The following is a 19116-nucleotide window of genomic DNA, read 5'->3' on the forward strand; positions in this document are numbered from 1 at the left end:
TCAGGTCTGCAGAAAGGGGGAACAGAGGCCCCCGCCCTCCAGGCCAGCATCAGGTTGAACCACGTGAAATGGCCATTTTTCTAAGTTCAGGACAGTTGAGCACCAGCGATTTCACATGGTTCATCCTAACCGTTGTCTCCATAAGTGGGACTCAGCACAGCACAAGATAAGAGGACATATAAGAAGTGATGTCGCAAGGTTAATTGCCCGAGAAGGGCCACTAGTGAGTCCTGGGGTTCATCAGGTCCGGGGGCAGGCGGCCCCACCACGGGTGGCTTTAGCGCCCGTCCTGAGCGCCCCTGCCCCCGAGCTCACCCTGTCAGCACACCGTCTTATGTGCTGCAATGTTCTCCACATCCCTCGAACCCACCGCACGGTCGGTCCTGGAGGACTGGGCTTGTCCTTGGTGTTCTCAGGGTCTCATTCTCGCTGCTCTATGACCACAGGCAAGTTACTCAGCCTCTCTGCTCCAGCATCCTCACGTAGCAAAGGAGCAAAAGTAGCGTGCACCTGGCTCGGGGGGTAATGCACGGGCTTCCGGGCTACGGAGAGGCTTGTTACAGCAGCAGTAGCTTTATTATTTTGCTGCTAAAATCAGTGGGGACTTCCCTGGAATGGTTCTGACTTCGCCTTCCAAGGCAGGGAGGGCAGGTTTGATCCCCAGTCGGGGAGCTAAGATCCCATATGCCTTGAGGCCAAAAAACCAAAACATCAAACAGTATTATTTTTAAAAATTCAATAAAGACTTTAAAAATGGTCCACATAGAAAAAAAAATGTTTTTAAATCACTTAACAGAAAGCTTGACACATAGTAAGCACTCAGTAAACATCAGTGGTTATTTCCACAGCTTTCTCTAGTTGTTAAAGTGGTGCAGCACTAATATATGCTTTATTTTTATGTTTATGAGTAAAGAGCAAATCAGGGGATGACACAGATCAAAACCAAAGCTCTCGGTGGTGGTGGAGGTCTTAGGGCTCCAACGCTCTGCCCTCTGACCATGCCCTCTCTCCCCAGGCAATGGTCCCTCGGGCATCTGCCTGTCCTACCTGCTCTCAGGCTACACCCCCTACGTGAGGCCGGATGCCATCCACCCGCACCCCCTGCTGCAGAGGAAGCTCTCAGAGGCGCCGGGGGTCTCCATCATGGACCAGGTGGGCTTGAGCTCTGGGCGGAGGGGGAACACCCCCACTGCAGGGAAACTCTCCCAGGTAAAAATCAAAAAGCATTTGTGGGAATTCCTCACCAGTCCAGCGGTTAGGACTTGGTGCTTTCACTGCCAGGCTCAGAGTTCCATCCCTGGACAGGGAACTAGGATCCCACAAGCCATGTGGCACAGCCAAGAAACAAAAGGATGTGTTTGTGAGACACGGGAGGCCACAAAACCGGGAAAAAGGGGTGGCAGCTTTCTTTAAGATGTCAGCTTGTCTCACCTCCCCTAGTCCAGCGATTCTAAACTCAGGACAGTTTTGCTCTCCTGGGGACACTTGGCCACCTAGAGACAGTTTCAGTTGTCACGCCCAGAATGGTGACACCACTGGCTTAGAGGGTCGAGGCCAGGGATGCCAGAACATCCCACAACACACAGGACGAGCCCCCCAGCCCCGGAGCCAGGAGTGCCAAAGCTGAGGACCCCAGTCCTGGATACTGCAGACCTACTAGCCCCTGCTTAGGAGGGCCGCCCAGTCCCCCCTCCACACCCCTCGCCTCCCAGGAGGTCACTCAGTGTCCGCTGCCCTTCAGGCAATGTCCATCAAGCTGGTCCCCTCCACCCCAGAGCTGGAGGGTGAGGAAGTAAGCCATGTGGGGTCTAGATAGGGATTTCCCAGAATTCCTCAGTACAATGCAGAGAAAAAGGTTGGTGCTCCAGTACAGTTGAGAGATGCTGGGTTTGGCAAATCTAAATGGGTAAATGCCGCCACAGGACTTGTCAGAGCCTTTAGTGTGCTGCCGTGTGTGATGACCTTCGGGGAGGCGGCGTTTCCCAAGCTCATCGACACCCCAATACAAGGGAGGGAAGGTGAGACCAGGCAGCCCTCTGACCTGCGGCCCCCCCGCCCCCCAACTCCAGGACCTAGACTACCTGTCCGAAGGCCTGGAGGGCCGGTGCCAAAGCCCCGTGGCCCTGCTCTTTGACGCCCTCCTGCGCCCAGACACGGACTTTGGGGGCAGCGTGGAGTCCGTCCTCACCTGGAGGCACCAGAAGGAGCGAGCGATCCCCCACCTGGTCCTGGGCCGGAACCCGCCTGGGGGCGCCTGGCATGTGAGTGGGGCCCGGATGGGGTGCGGGGACTTGTGCCAAACCTCCCTAACGCAGGTCAGGACTCTTGCACTTCCCACCTTTCCCTATTCGCCCCCACTGCCCCCTCCTCCCTCCCCTTCCCCCCGCAACCAGCCCCAGCAGCTGAGGCCTCCCCTGCTCTCCAGCCTTGGGGGGGCTGGGGGCCAGAAGAGAACTGGACTTTGCTCTCCTTCACTCCTAGTCCATTGAAGGCTCCATGGTGACCCTGAGCCAAGGCGAGTGGATGGGGCTCCCCGACCTGCAGGTCAAGGACTGGATGTGCAAGAAGCGCAGGTAAGGCCACCCTGGAAAGCCAAGGTGGGCAGGGAAGACCCGAGCCCACCCCCGACACTGAACTGGCAGCTAGAGGTCAAGGGGCTTCAGGGGCTCATCGAGCCTGCTCTCGAGGGGGGACGCTGTGGTCAACGCTGCAGCTGGGCTGGGGAAAGGACTTGCCCAGGGCCGCACAGGCAGTGAGCAGCAGAGCTGGGCTCCCCAGGACCCCCCGTCCGGTTCTCCTGCCTCACAATCTCGACTGGGCCTCCCTGTGGCATCCCAGGCTCTAAGGAGGGGTGACCACTGGCCCCTGCCCCCCACATCCTGCCTCAGAGCCTCTGGCCCAGGCTCCCCAGTCCTCTGGCCTCCCACAGCCCCTCCCGATATTCTGAGCCTGGCCTGCAACCGTCTCTTTTTCTGGGTCATCTAATCCATCGGATGCACTTTTTTTTTTAATTGATTTTGCATTAGAAACAAAACTACAGTACAGGAAATTGAAAACTGAGAAAAGAAAGACAGCTGACTCCTAACCCCACACTCCTCCCCAGCACTGCCGCACCTCGGAGGGTTCTCTTCCCATCCCACTTCCTGCTCCATAATGACCATGCTGCACACTTCTCACCACCCCAGAGAGACAGCTGAATCACAACAGATGCCAGCCCCTGCTCATCCCAGGGCACGAGGCGTAAAGTTGCCCAGTGCTCAGGGTGGCATCTGCCCTTGATGTTTTCTCCACCCTCGGGGCCTGTTGTTGTTCGGTCTCACAGTCATGTCTCTTTGTGACCCCATGGACTGCAGCACACCAAGCTCTTCTGTCCTCCACTATCTCCCGGAGCTTGCTCAAACTCACGTCCATTGAGTCAGTGATGCCATCCAACCACCTCATCCTCTGTCATCCCCTTCTCCTCCCACCTTCAATCTTTCCCAGCATCAGGGTCTTTTCCAAGGAGTCAGTTCTTTGCATCAGGTGGCCAAAGTATTGGAGCTTCAGCTTCAGTCCTTTTAATGAATATTCAGGACTGATTTCCTTAAGGATTGACTGGCTAGATCTCCTTGCTATCCAAGGGACTCTCAAGAGTCTTCTCCAGCACCAGTTTGAAGGCATCAATTCTTCAGTGCTCAGCCACCCAGTAGGCAGCTGACCTACTGGAAACCTCACTTGACCTCCTAGGAAACTCTGTTTCCATCCCTCCAGAGTTCATGGTCTGTCCTTTTGTCACAAAGACTTTTGCCCCAGCAAATGTGGTAGAAAGACATCCAGGCTGGTGTAGTGATGTGTTAACAGATAGACAGGAATGTAAATTTCACAGTAGATGCACCCTTTTCTGCTCTACTCTTAAAATGTAACGTTATATCATAAGATCTCACATGGTGATTACACAGTGATTGCAGCCACCCTGCTACACGGCCATTCCTGAGAGGGCGGGCAGCTCCACTCATTCCTACATCCCGGGCCTTGTGCTTAGATGTCAGAGCCAAAAGCCACACCAGATGCACCCCCTGCCCTCATGGTGCTCCCGAGGCTCCTAAACCACTCCCCAGTCACAGAGCTTTCATTCTTTCCAATGTGCCATTATTATAAGGAACCTTGGATGCAACATCGTCTTAGGACAGCCCTTTAAAACACTTTTTACTAAAACAGAGGAGCCGAAATGACCAACCCACAGCCGTGAATTCCAGAGTTCCAGTTTCAGGAGCAGATTAACGAGTTGTGTCGGCTGGAGTGGCCTTCAGGGATATCTGAGCTCACCTACAATTTTGCGTCCTTACTGATGGGCTGTATTGACGATATGTCACAAAAGATCCCCTTTGAGTTAATCTGTAACAAGTGTCCACAAGTCAGGGAAGGGAACTCACTGAAGGTCACCTGGGGAGCTACAGGGAGGAGCTGAGATAGCGTCAACAATGTCTATGCCTCACCCACCCGCAACAGGCCTGGAAAATGTGGTAATAACAGCAAGAGTGATAATAACAACAATAGTAACAGTAATAACAGCCATGGCTGTGTGTTGGGACTGTGTTAAGTGCTCTATGTGGGTTATTATTTAACCAAGTTCTTTACTGAAGTATAAGCACATATAGAAAGCACGCAATTCACATGCCTACTGCTACTGCTAAGTCGCTTCAGTCGTGTCCGACTCTGTGCGACCCCATAGACGGCAGCCCACCAGGCTCCCCCGTCCCTAGGATTCTCCAGGCAAGAACACTGGAGTGGGTTGCCATTCACTTTCACATGCCTACAGGTGGATGTAACTTCTTAAGGTGGATACACGTACGTTTCAGTCACCCAGACTCAAAAATCAGACCCCTTCTCCCCAGAAGCCCCCCTCAGGCCCTTCCCAATCACCCCCTTCCTAAGAGGCCACCCCTCTCTGGATGTCTAACTCCACAGATGAGCTTTATCTATTTGTGAACTTTATAAAAACAGAATCCTACCCCCATGCACATAGAATATTAGTCAGTCATTGGAGGAAACAGTCGTGGCCGACCCCGCGTCACTCACAGCCTGCCAGGTTCTAGTCTAAACCCTTCACTCCTGTCATCTGAGCCTCTCAATGACAGCAGGGAACAAGTGCTATCACCGTGGTCATTTTGCAAACAAGGGACTGAGGCAGGGGGTTCCCACAGAACCCAGGCCCTCTGACACCAGGGGCCACACTCCAAACCCCACCCTCATTAGCTCCATTGTACAGAAAAGAGAGGTTTTTACAGCTCCAAGGGGGTGAACCCCTTGAGCAAGTCCTACGCGTAGGGGTGGTGCAGCCACCCTCCAGGGCCTGGCCCCAGCCTGTCCGCCCGGCCCTAGTCCACTGTCTGACACTCACGCCCCCTTGTCCCTCCTCCCCCAGAGGTCTTCGCAACAGCCGGGCCACGGCCGGCGACATCGCCCACTACTACAGGGACTACGTGATCAGGAAGGGGCTGAGCCACAACTTCGTGTCCAGCGCCACGGTCACGGCCGTGGAGTGGGGGACACCCGAGCCCAGCAGCCCTGGGGCCCGGGACCCCAGCCCGCTCTTCCAGGTGAGCGGCTTCGTGACCGCCGAGGACCAGAGCCAGCAGTCCTTCTCCCTGCGTGCCCACAACGTGGTCCTGGCCACAGGCACGTCCGACAGCCCGGCCCGCCTGGGCATCCCCGGGGAGGCCCTGCCCTTCGTCCACCATGACCTGTCGGCCCTGGAGGCGGCCACGCAGGCAGGCACGGTGTCCCCGTCCTCGGACCCCGTCCTCATCATCGGGGCGGGGCTGTCGGCCGCAGACGCGGTCCTCTACGCCCGCCACTACAGCGTCCCTGTGATCCACGCCTTCCGCCGGCCCGTGGATGACCCCGGCCTGGTGTTCAACCAGCTGCCCAAGATGCTGTACCCCGAGTACCACAAGGTTCACCAGATGATGCGCGAGCAGTCCATCCTGTCGCCCAGCCCCTACGAGGGCTACCGCAGTCTCCCCGAGCACCAGCTGCTGCTCCTCAAGGAGGACCGCCAGGCCGTGTTCCGCGACCCCCAGGGCCTCCAGAAGGTCTTCGGCGTGGCCCTGGTGCTGGTGCTCATCGGCTCCCACCCTGACCTGTCCTTCCTCCCGGGGGCGGGCACCGACCTTGCCGTGGACCCCGACCAGCCACTGAGCGCCAAGAGGAACCCCATTGAGGTGGACCCCTTCACCTACCAGACTATCCACCAGGAGGGCCTGTACGCCATGGGGCCACTGGCCGGGGACAACTTTGTGCGCTTCGTACAGGGCGGGGCCCTGGCCGTGGCCAGCTCCCTGCTGCGCAAGGAGGCCAGGAAGCCACCCTAGCACCTGGCCCGGCAGCCTTACACCCAGGCCCTAAGAGGAGGGAGATCACCACAGCCCTGCCGGAAGCAGAGTCCATCCCAAGATGCCCCAGTGATGGAAGGGGGCCTCTCCTGCAGGAGACAGGAGCGGCCATGAGCCCACGCAACAGGCCTCTCAGATGCAGAGTGGGAAACCCAGACTGCCCGGACTCAGACCAGGGTGGAAACAGTAGCCACAGGACACGGTAGGCCCAGAGCTGTAACTGGGGGTGAAGCGGCCCGTGTGAGCCAGGATCACCAGGGCCCGCGGAGTGCCGAGCCAGGAGGACTTCCAGGCCCCGCTCTTTCCAGAATCAGGTCCCAAATAAAACCAGCACCTGCCTCCACTCCTGTGTCCGAGGACTCTCTGCTTGGGGAGAGCGCCAGGTGCCCAGGACCCTGCCCCTGGAGCTGGGCAGTCAGGGCAGGGGCAGAAGCACAGGGTCGTGTGGGAGAAGGTCCCGGGGCTGGGGGACACTGGGTGGTGCCCCAAGTGAAAGGGCAGATGTGACTGAGGCTCAGTCCCTCTCTCTTCAGGGGATCCTTTGTGTTCCCCACACTTGCACCCGCCACAGGGCCTGTGCACAGGCTAAGCTCTAGCCCAAGCAACTTCCCCATCCTCTCTTTAACTCCTCCTCTTCCTTCCAGTCTCCGAGCTTAAGGACCATTCCCTCTAGGAAGCCTCTTCTGACATATGCCTCTCCGTGGCCTTAAGGTAGAGCCCACTCTGGTGGGTCAGGGTGCCACCCCTTCGTTGCAGTTTAGTTCTCACTCTTCGATATTTGTGGGATCATTCCAGTATCTGGCTCCGCCCACTTGGCTGTAAGCTCCAGGAGGCCAAGGCAAGCCCTCCTCTGTTTTTCCGCTGTTCTTGGAACCCAGTGAGGCCACCAGGCTTAGCACCCAGCAGGGGCTCCTTTAATTCTCTGGTTCTGTGGGTGGGCGTCTGGGAGGATGGACGAGGGGAGTATGAGGGGAAGAGGGTGTTCCAGAGGTGGGGAAGACTAGTTCTGGGCGTTGTTTAACGCGCGGGGGAGGACTGAGGGGCGTGCACCCCGTGGAAGGGACGAGTGGGTACTTGCGGAGTGGAGAAGGTGGCTCCGGTGCGTGGGCGCGCGTTCCTTGGACGGCAGCCGGCAGAGGGCGCTCCGGGCTCGCCGGACACCGCGCTCCGGCCCCGGCGGCGGCGCCACGGCGCGGGGGAGGGGCGATTCTTCCAGAGGGCGGGCAGGGGGAGACTTTCGGAATGGGGACAGCCCCCAGGGATGCACCCCCGAAGCCAGGCCCCCACCACCCCGCGCCTGCCAGGCAGCCCCCTCCGCGGCCGGGCCGGGGTCTAGCTCCCCAGCCCCGCGCCCCACTGCCGGCAGCCCCCTGCCGCCGCGCCCGGCCGCCGGGGGCGGGGGCGGTGGCCCACGGGGCACGTGGCTTCGGGTCCGGGCGGGGCGGCGCCCCCCCCCCCCCGTCCCCCGGCGCTGGCCCGTCCCCCGCGTGGCCGCAGCCGCGGGGGCAGAGGGAGGGAGGGCGGGGCGCGCGGGCGGCGGCGGCGGGCGGCGCCGGGGAGGGGGTCGCGCGGGGGCGGGCCGCGGGCCGGGCGGGGGTCGGCGGGCTTCCGGGCGGCGGCGGCGGCGGCGGGCGCGGCGCGATGTGCGAGCGGGCGGCGCGCCTGTGCAGGGCCGGCGCGCACAGGCTGCTCCGGGAGCCGCCGCCGCAGGGCCGGGCGCTGGGCGGGCTGCTGCGCTGGGTGGGCGCCAGGATGGGCGAGCCCCGGGCGCCGCTGGCCCCCGACGCCCCCGACACCCCCGACACCCCCGTCGCGGACCCCGGCCCCTACCCGGACCCCGCCTCGCCGCGCGGGGGCACCGCCGTCATCCTGGACGTGAGTACGCGCGGGCCGGGACCCGTTCTACCCCCCGGGCGACGCGGACGCCGCGCTCCCGGGTCCCCGCTGGGACCTGCAAGACCCCCCTTCTGCCTAAAGGGCAGGGGTCCCCAGGCAGGGACGCCCGCCCCACCCCTGGAGGTCCAGAGCGGGATCCACCGGCTCCTCCTTGTGCAGAGCGCGGCCCCCAGCTCCTCTGCCCCCCGGGCCGGTCTCCGTGCGGGTCCCGTCTCGTACCGGGACGACCCCTTTACCTCCCTCCCCCTCTCGGGATCTCCACGTTCTCGGAGCCGGGACCCTGGAGCCCCTCTTCCCGGCCACCGCCCCCTACTTCTGTCCTGGCCAAACCCTCATCTTTCTCCAGCCCGCACTTCATCCTTCACCCGGCTCCTTCCCGGGACGCGAGTCCCGGACCGCCGTCGGCCCCTGCTCCTGCCCCCCGTCCTTACTTTTCTAAGACTCTCCCCCCAACCCACCCCATCACACACACAATCCCTGGGTCCAGGGCCATTTTTCTTGTCCGAGCTCTGGACCTTAAGCCCTTGTGTCCTCAACCCTTTTGCCTCAGGCACCACCTTTTTAAAAGCAAAGCCCCCTCCCCAACTGCTTTTCTCTCTCCTTTCAGTAGGACTGGAGCCATCCCCCATCCTCTCTGAGGACCAGCACTCCATTCTGAGCCGTCGGTCCTTGATCCCCTTCCACCCCTCTCCCCCTCCCCTCCCCCTCCTCCCCCCTCCCCTCCCCCTCCTCCCCCCTCCCCTCCCCCTCCTCCCCCCTCCCCTCCCCCTCCTCCCCCCTCCCCTCCTCCGCTCACCTCCCTCCCCTTTTCACTGTCTCCCCTCCTCACCCCCTCCCCCACATCCTCTGGGGCCCAAATCGCCCCACCTCACCCTCCCACCCATTCCCCTCCTTAGGAGGGAGCCTTCTACAGGGTGGGTGGCTGCTAGGGTGGGGGGGCATCCCCCGTGGGGTGCTCTGCCCAACCCAAGGGGCAGCATGGCAGTGGGGTGTGCCTGTCCTAGGGAGGGTCCTCCGTGGTGGGTGACACGGGGGTGGGGGTGCCATGTTTGTGTACGGTGGGTGGGTTTCTGGGAGAGGTGTGTGTATCACATCCTGGTGAGTGGGGGACAGTGTGGGTTTCCTCTTGCCTCCCCACCCCCACCACGTGCCTGTTGGAGCCCCCATTGCTGGCTCTGAGCCCAGAGGGCAGGGGGGGATCTGCGGCGAGTGGCCGTGGCTCCCAGGCTTCCCAGAACGTGCTCACACGCAGTCCACACACGCCTGCCTACACAGGTGAACCCTCTCAAAGCCCCAGTGAGTTCGCAGCTGAAAGCCCTTGCAGCGGAGAGCTCTGTCCAGGCCCCCCACCCCTTCACACAGGACAGGACGTGGGCTCTGGAATCCTCACGCCACACTGGCCTTGAGCTGGCTCTGAGCCTAGTCTCCCCATCTGTGAAATGGGGGTGATGAGCGAGTGCCAGGGCCACATCTCCTATCGGGTCAGTCACTTGTTTAATGCTCGCGCCCGGCCCCAGCACCTGAAGGTGGGACTCCAGCCTCTTCGGGAACCTTGCAGTCAGGAGCAGTGTGCGATGCACAGGCTGTGGTGCTGGCAACTGCTCCCTTTTCTGCCCCAGGCGCAGTGGCTCCAGAGCTGTGTCCCCTTCACCACCTTGTGGTTCAGCTCAAGAAAGGGGGAATGTTTTGAGAATATCTTTCCTGAGCTGCTGCTTCAGTTTGTCACAGCCCCAGGTGCCCAACGATGGATGCCCGCCCTACTGCTTGGAGGGAGGGGCCTGGCTCCCGCTCTCCAAGGTGTGAGGGTCACACACTGGGGGCGGTGTCTCCCCCTCTTTCTACCCTCAGCAAGGCTTGTGTGCACGCATGCTTAAGTCGCTCAGAAGGGTCCGACTCTGCGACCCCATGGACTGTAGCCTGCCAGGCTTCTCTGTCCATGGAATTCTCCAGGCCAGAATACTGGAGTGGGTAGCCTTTCCCTTCTCCAGGGGATCTTCCCGACCCAAGGATCGAACCCGGGTATCCCACATTGCAGGCAGATTCTTTACCGTCTGAGCCACCAGGGAAGCCCCCAGCAAAGCTTGCTGCTGCTAAGTCGCTTCAGTCGTGTCTGACTCTGTGCAACCCCATAGACGGCAGCCACCGGGCTCCGCCATCCCTGGGATTCTCCAGGCAAGAATACTGGAGTGGGTTGCCATTTCCTTCTCCAGCAAAGCTTACTAGGTCCTAAAAACACCAGGAGGAGCTATCTGGTTTCAACTGCGGCTGGAGGGACTGGGCTGCCCCTTCCCTCCCCACCCCTCTTTCAGAGCTCCCTGCGGGCTGCTCCTACCCACTGACCACCCCAAAAAAACTAACCCCACCGTGCCCTGGCTGGTTCCGTCGCCAGGCCTCGAGGTTCGCTTGCAGACGCCTCTGTTCAGATTTAACCCACCCTCCCTGGAGAACACCAGGCTCTCGAGGGGTCCTGGTGGGGGTGTAAGGTGAGTGGCTGCCTCCCACGGATGGGAGTGGAGAGCGTGTGGCCACCTGTGGGTGTGGCATGTGGGCCGAGGGTTCTGGACGCACACCTGCGCGCGTGCGCTCAACCGCATGGCCAGCGGCGCCCGAGGAAGAGGGGAGGCTGCCTCCTCGAGGGGGGCTGGGGGGCCGCTGCCTGAAATGCCCCCCTCGAGGAGGCAGCCTCCCCTCTTCGGGAAAAGCGGCCCGGCTTCCCCGGGTCCACTGGGCTGGGGGTGTTGGAAGCCTGCCCCTCCTGGCCGACGCTGACTTAATCTCTCTTCTCTGCAGATTTTCCGCCGTGCGGACAAAAACGGTGAGTCTTCCCGCACCCCCAAGGCTATCCCCGAGTGAGGACCTGGCTCTTTCTGGTTGGGGGTGCAGGACACTGCCCTGCGCCTGTTTCCCCATCCTACGAGGGGACCCCCGTGGTTCCTACTGAGCAGGGGAGCTGTGCGGCTTCAGCGGGCAGGTGTGGGTGGTGCGGTGAGTTATGCACTGTCAGCGCTTCATGCGCTTCCACCACCTGCAGCTGAGCTGGGCCAGAGCCGCCCTGGGGGGCGCTCAGGAAGCCCCCAGCCTCACCTCGGCCCCGGCATTCTTCCTCCTCAGGCGTCCGTGCTGTCGCCCCTGTTCTGTCAGCTCCCTGGTGGCCCAGAGAGGTTCTGTGTCTTACCCGGGGTCACCCAGCTGCAGGAAGGCAGTCCAGGCTCTGCTGTGGCCTCTGGAGCTCCCTCCACCACTACCCGCCCCCCCTCCCCCCCCCCGCAAAAAGACTTCCCACACAGAGTGAGAATGGTGTTGGGTCCATGAATTCAGCACACCTGCTGCAGATTGCTCCACCCTGGCCTTTCTGGAAGGCAGGGGCCCCCCGAGGCTCAGGGTGGCCACCGGGAGCAGTCGTCTACATACTGGAATCATCGTTCTCGGGTCGAAGCAGCTCTCCGTGGTCTTGAACCAGGACACAGTCCCGCTTCAGGCCTCGGTTTTGCCATCTCTAAAGTGGGGTGATAACACTTAACCTGTCTACATTCCAGGGTTGTTGGGAAATGAAGGGAGAAGACATGGCTGGTGAGCTTTGTAAGAGAGGAGGCGGCAGAGTTCAGTGTTAATTCCTTGAGAAAATACTGATTTGATTGAGTCTCCAGGCCCCTGCCAAGGGAGGAGTGGGCACAGCTGACCCGGCACCTGCCCCCAGGTCCCAGGCCCTCAGCCCCCTCCCTGCTGACCCCGGGAGTCACTGTCTAGCTGACCCCGCCTGGTGCTGAGGGGAGAACACAAGACTTGGGCTGGCCACCAGTGCCCAGGGGTTCTCCATCTCTCGCACCGCCCCCAATTCTCAGGTGTGATGGGGGCCCCTCCCAGGCCTCTGGAAGGCAGCAGCAGCATCAGGAGCAGTTCCATACGGAGCATCGAGGAAGGGGAGGGACACGGTGGGGGGACTTCAGCAGCAGCTGAGACATCATCGTGACGGTGCAGCCTGAGTGGCGTTAGAGACTAGAGAAGTGGGTCCAGGGGTTTGATCCCCTTGCAGGCCTCTCGGAACCTTCTAGCATGTGGCCGGCCAGGGGCCACGTGGTTGTTTTCATGTGCTGGCCATGCCCCTCAGCCTGTGGTGAGGTGTCACATTGAGGGATTTGGGCTTGTCCCTGTCGTGGCCTGGCACACAGTAGGCCCTCGGTGCCCGGCTGCTGCCTCACACGTGGTGACCGGGTGTGACTCCTGGCAGTGCGGTGTGTGCCTGCCCAGGGGCAGCCGTCTGGGTGTGGCTGCACGTGTGTCTCTCCATTTGTGCTTCAGAACCTATGTGTGTGGGTCTCTGTGACCATTGCTGTTCGTGCCGGGTGTGTGTGGAGTTGTGTGTGGGGGGGGGGGTTGTGTGTGTGTGTCTTTCTGGATGCTCAGCTCTGCGGGAACCTTTGGAGTGTGTGGGTGGCAGGCGCCCTCGTCTCCCTTCAGGCAAGATGGGTTTCGTCCTCATTGCTCGCCCCCCGCCCCCTGATGCCATCAGAGACTGTTTCCACCCTCCAAGCTCAGCTTTAGGGACCCTCGACTTTGCTCCTGTGGCCCCCACAGAGGCCCTGAGCCCCCTCCTCTCCCTGGGACCTTCGTCTTCCCGGCCACCACCGGTGGCCGTTGGGGGGGTTCACGTGGGATGTGGTGCCAGTCCCCGGGGGCACCCCCCTTTTGCCACAGGGACTGCCTGGGCTCAGCTCCCTCCCAGCTCTGACCTCAGGCCAGTCCCCAGACTCTCAGGGCCTCAGCGTCTCCATCCGTGGGTGGGGGTGGTCATGCTGGCACCCACCTTGGGGTGGGGCTGTCGGGGATGGAGTAGAGCTTGGGTCTTGGCATGCTGTAAGGGGTCTATGAGCCCTCATGCCGGCTGATGAATGTCAAGCCCTTGAAAACGGGCTGTGATTTGTCAACAAGTGTTGGGTTCCCACCCTGGACTTCACGGGGCATCAACATCTGGTGGAGACTGCTGGAGCATCCGTTACACACCAGGACATTAATAGACGTCCTCATTGGACGTTCCCTCGGGTCCTAGAGGCAGAAGGAATGTCATCCCCGTTTTTTACATGTGACATAATCAAGGCTGGGGAGGAGATGCAGAAGATCACAGAGTCTGGGCTAGGGGGCTGGGCAGGAAGTTCTGATTGAATCCAGCCCAGTTTGCAGACACCGTGTGGGCAGGGGAATGGGGGAAGGGGCGAGTGTGGGTGTAGACAGAGGTGCATACGGCAGGTATGCAGACACACTCCTAGCACAGGTAGATTCCACTCTGTCCCTGGCATCCACAGCAGCAAGATGCCTGCAGGGATGGCAGGATGGTCCCAAATGAGGGCCTGGGCCATGGGTTGCAGTGGAATCAGTCTCTGGAATCACAGGAGCAGGGGCTCAGCTCGGGCTGGCCTGTCCTGGCAGCTCCCAGGTCAGAGGTGTCTCCATGGGGGTGAGGGTGGAGACCGGGTGTGGCCCCCAAGGGGAGGCAGAAAGAGGAGGGCCTGCCTGGCAGCCTAGGGTCTGGGGCCCAGAAGGGTGGTGTGGCGGCCGGCAGATGAGTGAGTGCCAGTGCGTCTCCCTCCAGGGGCCGGGGCGCTGGCAGACTCCTGGCATTTGAAAGGTCACTGGGACAGAGGCTGAGCTCATGCTCATTAGTGTGGACACCTTCAGACAGCCCGTTCGGGGGTCCTGGAGGTGCAGACCCGCTGGCTCCTCTAATTGCACAGAGGCCCCAGGCAGATGCTGCCCCCCTCATTAGCTGATCTGGGTTCATTAGGGCTGTGCTGGGACGTTCAAGGTAAATGTCAGCCCAGGAGGCTGGCGGGCCCCTCTCTGCCCGTTCTGAGTGCAGACTGGTTGGAGGTGCTGGTGGTGCCCTACCCGTGGCAGACATGAGTAGTCGTTCAGAGCACACTTCCACTGAGTCCAGGCTTGGCCACAGCTTCTCCGTGTGACCCTGTGGCTGGGGGTCCCGACAGAAGACCCTGCCGCGGGTTGGGTTGGGAGTGTGGACTCAGGAGCCTGGTGGCCTGGGTTTGAGCTCCCACTGAGGGACCTGGGTCCCATAACTGGTCTGGCCTGCCTGCTCTGTAAATGGAGGGGGGGGGGCAGTGAGGGCGGGGTGCGGAGGATGGGGTCTGCCAGGGGTGTATGAGGACCAGATGCATGAACACACAGAGCCCGTGTGTCTGCCCTCGTTTTGCCCCTGGCTGCTGGATCATCATCAGTCTTGCTAAAGGAAACTTGGAAAGCATCCTCTTTCACAGGAGACAGAGCCATAGCTTAGCGTTTATGTATTTCACAGTTGTTACCCTGCACTTCTCTGGTTGGTTTTTGGGTCTTCATGTGTTATTGGAGAGGGAGAGGGTGTTTGTTTTGTTTTCAGGGGGACTCTGGATTTTGAGTGTTAGAAATTCATTCTCCCATTTGTGACATTAAAACCCGAGCCAGGATGTTGGAGGCATGTGGCATGTTGCCCCAGCCCCTCCATATGCAAGCCTGCACGCACTCTCTCATATCCCCCGTCTCAGCATGGGCGGAGGGGAGCCGCGGCAAGATGTGATGAGCTCAGTGTCTCCTGTTGCCCTACTTTGAGCCCCTGCAGAGCTGCTGGCAGCAGAGTAGAAGCTCCGGAGCCTTTAAAATGTACAGTGGGGACGTCCTTGGTGGCCCAGTGGTTACGATTCAGTTCTCCCACTGCAGGTGGCACAGGTTTGATCCTTGGTCAGGGAACTAAGACGTTGCATACTGATTGGCACAGCCAAAAATAATAAACTAAGATATAGAACGCAGAGGTAAAATGCATTTAAAAAAAGTGTGAGTGACTTCCGCCCTGGGCCTGAGCAGGTCTGCCATGTCTGGTTGGGCGTGTTGTGCACTTTGCAAGGGCACACTGGGCTGCATCTCCACCACCCTGCCCACCAGGAAGGGCATTTCTTCCTAATCCATAAAAAGTGCCACGTGGGCTCTCACGGGCTTTGAGTGCGGACTAGTTGGAAGTAATGAAGGGGGTCTACGGAGAGGGGCTGGGGCCGGAAGGGTCTTGGGCTCGCCCTTCTCCCTGACCTCCACTGCTGCCCACAGACATGGTTCCTTTAGGGAGGAGCAGGACCGGTCTAAGGTCATTGAGGAGGGGGTCATGGCTTCAGGGGTGGGATTGGGAGATGAGTGTGTTGAGCTGGAGAGCCCAGGTGGGAGGAGCTGGAGTTCTGCTGGGAGCCCCTCTCTCAGGGGTCCGGCTGCCCCCAGCCCATGAAAGCTTCCCCAGCAGATGCTGCTACCGAGGGTGACGCAGTGGAGGCTGCTGAAGGTGTGAGATGGGGAGGGACATGTTGGGATAGGTGTGTCTGCTGTGGGGGCCCCTCGTCCAGAGCCCCGCCCGGGCCTGCCACCACCTCCCCTTGGGCTCTGGCATCTTCAGGGCTGCATCCACGGCCTGGTGAGGACTCCGTGCCACTGCTGGCAGTGGGTCACATCGCACCCTGCGAAGGCAGAGGAGAGAGGTCGTTGCCTCCCCAGGCGGGACCTGGGTGCTGGGGTCGAGATGATTTAAGTGTGCAGAGGTTCTCTGGGCTTTTGGAAGCAAGTGAGAGTGCTCCTCAGACCACCCAGGTTTAAACCTGCCTCTTACAGATATGGGATCCCTAACCTCTGGGATCTAATGATGATGTTTGATAAAATGATAAAAATAAAGGGCAATGTGCTTGAACCATCCTGAAACCACCCCCTCCCCCTGGTCTGTGGAAAAATTGTCTTCCATGGAACCAACCCCTGGTGCTAAAAAGGCTGGGGACCGCTGGAGGCAACAGGTACAGGGTTACCTACCTCCGGGTGGGCAGGTGACTCAGAGCGACGGTTGCCTGACAGGTGCTCTCTGCCTGCCTGTTGGGTGCGGGGCTTGAGGAGCCCCAGTATTTGCTGGCGAGGCGAGTCCCTGTACATGGGTGTTGCTCTGTTGGGTGGGGAGTTAGCTGGGTGAGCAGTTGGTCTCTGTGAAATGGTGGCTAATGTGGGTTCATGCCACGGGCAGGGGTGCCCCGTGCGGGAGTGTGGCTGCTGGCTGGGGAGTTGGCAGGGGCGGGCAGGGATTGCCTGGCTGTGGCTCCTCTGTTGATTTGGGGATGTCCCGTTGCTTCGACACCAGCTGCCCTCCCTTTCTCTCCCTCACAGATGACGGGAAGTTGTCCTTGGAGGAGTTCCAGCTCTTCTTTGCAGATGGCGTCCTCAACGAGAGGGAACTGGAGGATCTCTTTCACACCATCGACTCTGACAACACCAAGTGAGCTCAGTCCCGGCGGCTGGAACTGGGAGGTGGCATCCCCCAGTCTCCAGTGTCCACTGCCCTGCACCGCTAATCCAGAGTCCCATCTCTTTGGCCCCTACTGGCCGGGGTGGTCTGGGGAGTGGACAGATTGAGATTGTGTTGGCAAGTGTTTGTCTTTTCTGAACGCAATGTGGCAAAGCAGGAAAAGAGCCTAGGTTTGCAGAATATATGTGCGTGCATGCTGAGTTGCTTCAGTTGTGTGACCCCACGGACTGCAGCCCACCAGCCCCCTCTGTCCATGGAATTCTACAGGCAGGAATACTGGAGTGGGTTGCCTTGCCCTCCTCCAGGGGATTTCCTGACCCAGGGATCAAATTCACGTCTCTTACATCTCCTGCACTGGCAGGCAGGTTCTTTACCACTGTCCCACCTGGGAAGCAGAATATACACGGGATGACAAAGCTCAACTCAGTTCTGACCCCAGCACCTCATGCCTGTTCTCAGTCCCAGCACGAGCTTTGCTCTTCCTAACTGGGGCCCACCTTAAACCAGACTGGTTCTTACTCAGACCTTAACCTTTCTTCTCACTCTCTACATTTTCTCCAACCCAGCCAGAACCCTAACCTGCAGTTCAGTCAACCCCAAACTCCTCCAAACCCAACCAATCCTTATATCCAGCACAAAATGCTCACTCTACTCATAGGGACCAACCCTTCCCACCCTGAACTCCAGCCCGCCCTTTCCGAGTGGTCCCCAGGCAGGCTGAGGCCCCGGCCCCTTCTCCACCCCATTCAGGTGATGAGGACCCGAGTTCCTGGGGCTGCTGAGGGGCAGGTTTGATAGGCTGAGGTCCCCTGGGCCAGGCTAGAGGTGGTGTGGGGGAGGAGCTGTCCCCAGGCCTGTTTTCAGGGGGCCCAGCTTGAAGGGGGCCTGGGGCCACGGTCGGGCAGCTGGCTCAGGAAAGGCCACTTGAAAGGGACTGCTTTCTGCTGCAGACCCCAGGGGAGGGCTTTGTGTCTGGAGCCAGATGGAGGTTCTGAGCGGGTCCTGCAGCACCCCCGAGAGCTTGAAAGGGCTTTGCAGGTGCCCACAGATTATTCGGCCTCATTCGGGCAGCTGGAGCGGGGCGGAGGAGGCACTGGTGTGAGTGCGGGCGGGGCGGACTTCCCATCAGCAAGAAGTCCGAGCTCTAAAGACCTTTGGGTGTTTTGTCTCCAACACTCCCTAGAGTGTGAGCTGTACACGGTCCCTCCTGGGGATGCTAGACAGGTTTGCTACCCCACACCGTCCGCGCGGCTCAGAAAGGTTGGCGCAGTGCTACTTTGAGCACCGTGAAGCAGGCCTCCTCTCTGCAGGCTCTTTGACAACTTGTCCCACGTGGGCCTCCACAACAGAATTTGCAGAGCCCCTGAGCTGGGAGCCTCTCCCCAGAGCCATCGCGATGAGGCTGGCTTGCTTTTGAGGCCAGCCCCTCCTCTCCCGGTGAGGGAGCCGGCCGGGAAGGGAGGTTGTCGGAATGGAACGTGCACAGAGCTGGGTCCCCGGGCGCCCACCCCCAGCTCCTGTTCACAGCGTCTGGGTTCTGAGGCTGCTGCCTCACCTGCCCGGCGTGGGTGGCCCGTACTCAGCCTCCGAGGAGAGACCGAGAGCCTTCTGGCTGTAGGAACAGGAACACGGGACCCCAGGGCTCGAGTGAGAACAAGGGGGGGCGCACCCTCTGACAGAGCAGGGCCCGGGGCTGAGGTCACCAGACAGCTCTGGTGACAGCTGTCAAAGCCCCTGGTTCAGCCCCCTCTGCTCCAGATGCAGTGGCCAGTCTCGGGGGGTAGAACGGGGTGGATGGTGTGGTGACAAGGTCAGACAGACGCACAGACGCAGATCCTCTGGAGGGGGTGGCGGCCTTCACTGGCTGCTCCCTCATCTGTGAAGTGGGGGTCACCTAGGCTACAAGGTGGGGGGGTATTGACCACCGCTGGGGGCTGTGCTCACTCCAGAGGGGGAAGGGTGGGGGGTGGGAGGAAGGCGGGGACAGGCCTGTCTCTGAGCCCCCACTCTCTCTCTGCATGCAGCCATGTGGACACCAAGGAGCTTTGTGGTAGGTGCCACTGTGCGGGGACCCAGACTTGGGTGCGTAGTGATTCTCTTGGGGGAGGACCCAGGGGAGGGGTGCGATGCTCCTACGACCTTTGACCTCTGCTTCCCACCCCCCACCAGACTACTTTGTGGACCACATGGGGGACTATGAGGACGTCCTGGCTTCCCTGGAAACCTTGAACCACTCCGTGCTGAAGGCCATGGGCTACACCAAGAAGGTCAGTGGGTGTGGGTGGGCCTGGGTCAAGGGCCTGAGCGCCGGTTTGGGTCTGAGAGCATCCTGGCCCAGGGGTGCCTGGGTCTGTGATGACAGGTGTTGGGTAAAGCCAGCTCCGAAGCAGATGCTGGGGCATCTCGAGGGCGCGCGGTGAACTGGAGTGAGGGGAGGGGCTTGGGGAAGGGTTTGTCCAGCAGCGTCTGGTTTGGAGCACAAGGCCATTTCCTGGAATCAGGCTCAGTCCTGGGACTCAGTCCTAGAGAGGGAGT

The 19116-nt window shown here is 60.4% G+C and overlaps 2 protein-coding genes across 13 annotated transcripts in view; both read left to right on the forward strand.

The window, feature by feature from the left end:
- OSGIN1 (oxidative stress induced growth inhibitor 1) overlaps positions 1–6717 on the forward strand; it is a 34343-nt gene extending 27626 nt beyond the window's left edge. For 5 of the 6 annotated variants that reach the window (XM_059877010.1, XM_059877011.1, XM_059877013.1 and 2 more), the window contains 4 exons: positions 1016–1152; positions 2070–2261; positions 2482–2573; positions 5405–6717. In XM_059877010.1, coding sequence (XP_059732993.1) covers positions 1016–1152; positions 2070–2261; positions 2482–2573; positions 5405–6353 — 1370 coding nt within the window. In that variant the 3' untranslated portion in view covers positions 6354–6717. 6 annotated transcript variants of the gene reach the window in all.
- A 97-nt stretch (positions 6718–6814) lies between these two features.
- NECAB2 (N-terminal EF-hand calcium binding protein 2) overlaps positions 6815–19116 on the forward strand; it is a 43651-nt gene continuing 31349 nt past the window's right edge. The window contains exons 1-5 of one of the 7 annotated variants that reach the window (XM_010814355.4): positions 6815–7085; positions 11061–11085; positions 16443–16551; positions 18606–18631; positions 18751–18848. In XM_010814355.4, the coding sequence (XP_010812657.1) occupies positions 7065–7085; positions 11061–11085; positions 16443–16551; positions 18606–18631; positions 18751–18848 (279 nt within the window). In that variant the 5' untranslated portion in view covers positions 6815–7064. Of the gene's footprint in view, positions 7086–8000; positions 8250–9175; positions 10754–11060; positions 11086–16442; positions 16552–18605; positions 18664–18750; positions 18849–19116 lie in introns of those variants that run through there. The other 6 variants (XM_010814360.3, XM_059876690.1, XM_024978208.2 and 3 more) reach the window with 6 other exon arrangements.

The sequence above is a fragment of the Bos taurus genome, chromosome 18 (assembly GCF_002263795.3).
Source record: "Bos taurus isolate L1 Dominette 01449 registration number 42190680 breed Hereford chromosome 18, ARS-UCD2.0, whole genome shotgun sequence".
NCBI lineage: Eukaryota > Metazoa > Chordata > Mammalia > Artiodactyla > Bovidae > Bos > Bos taurus.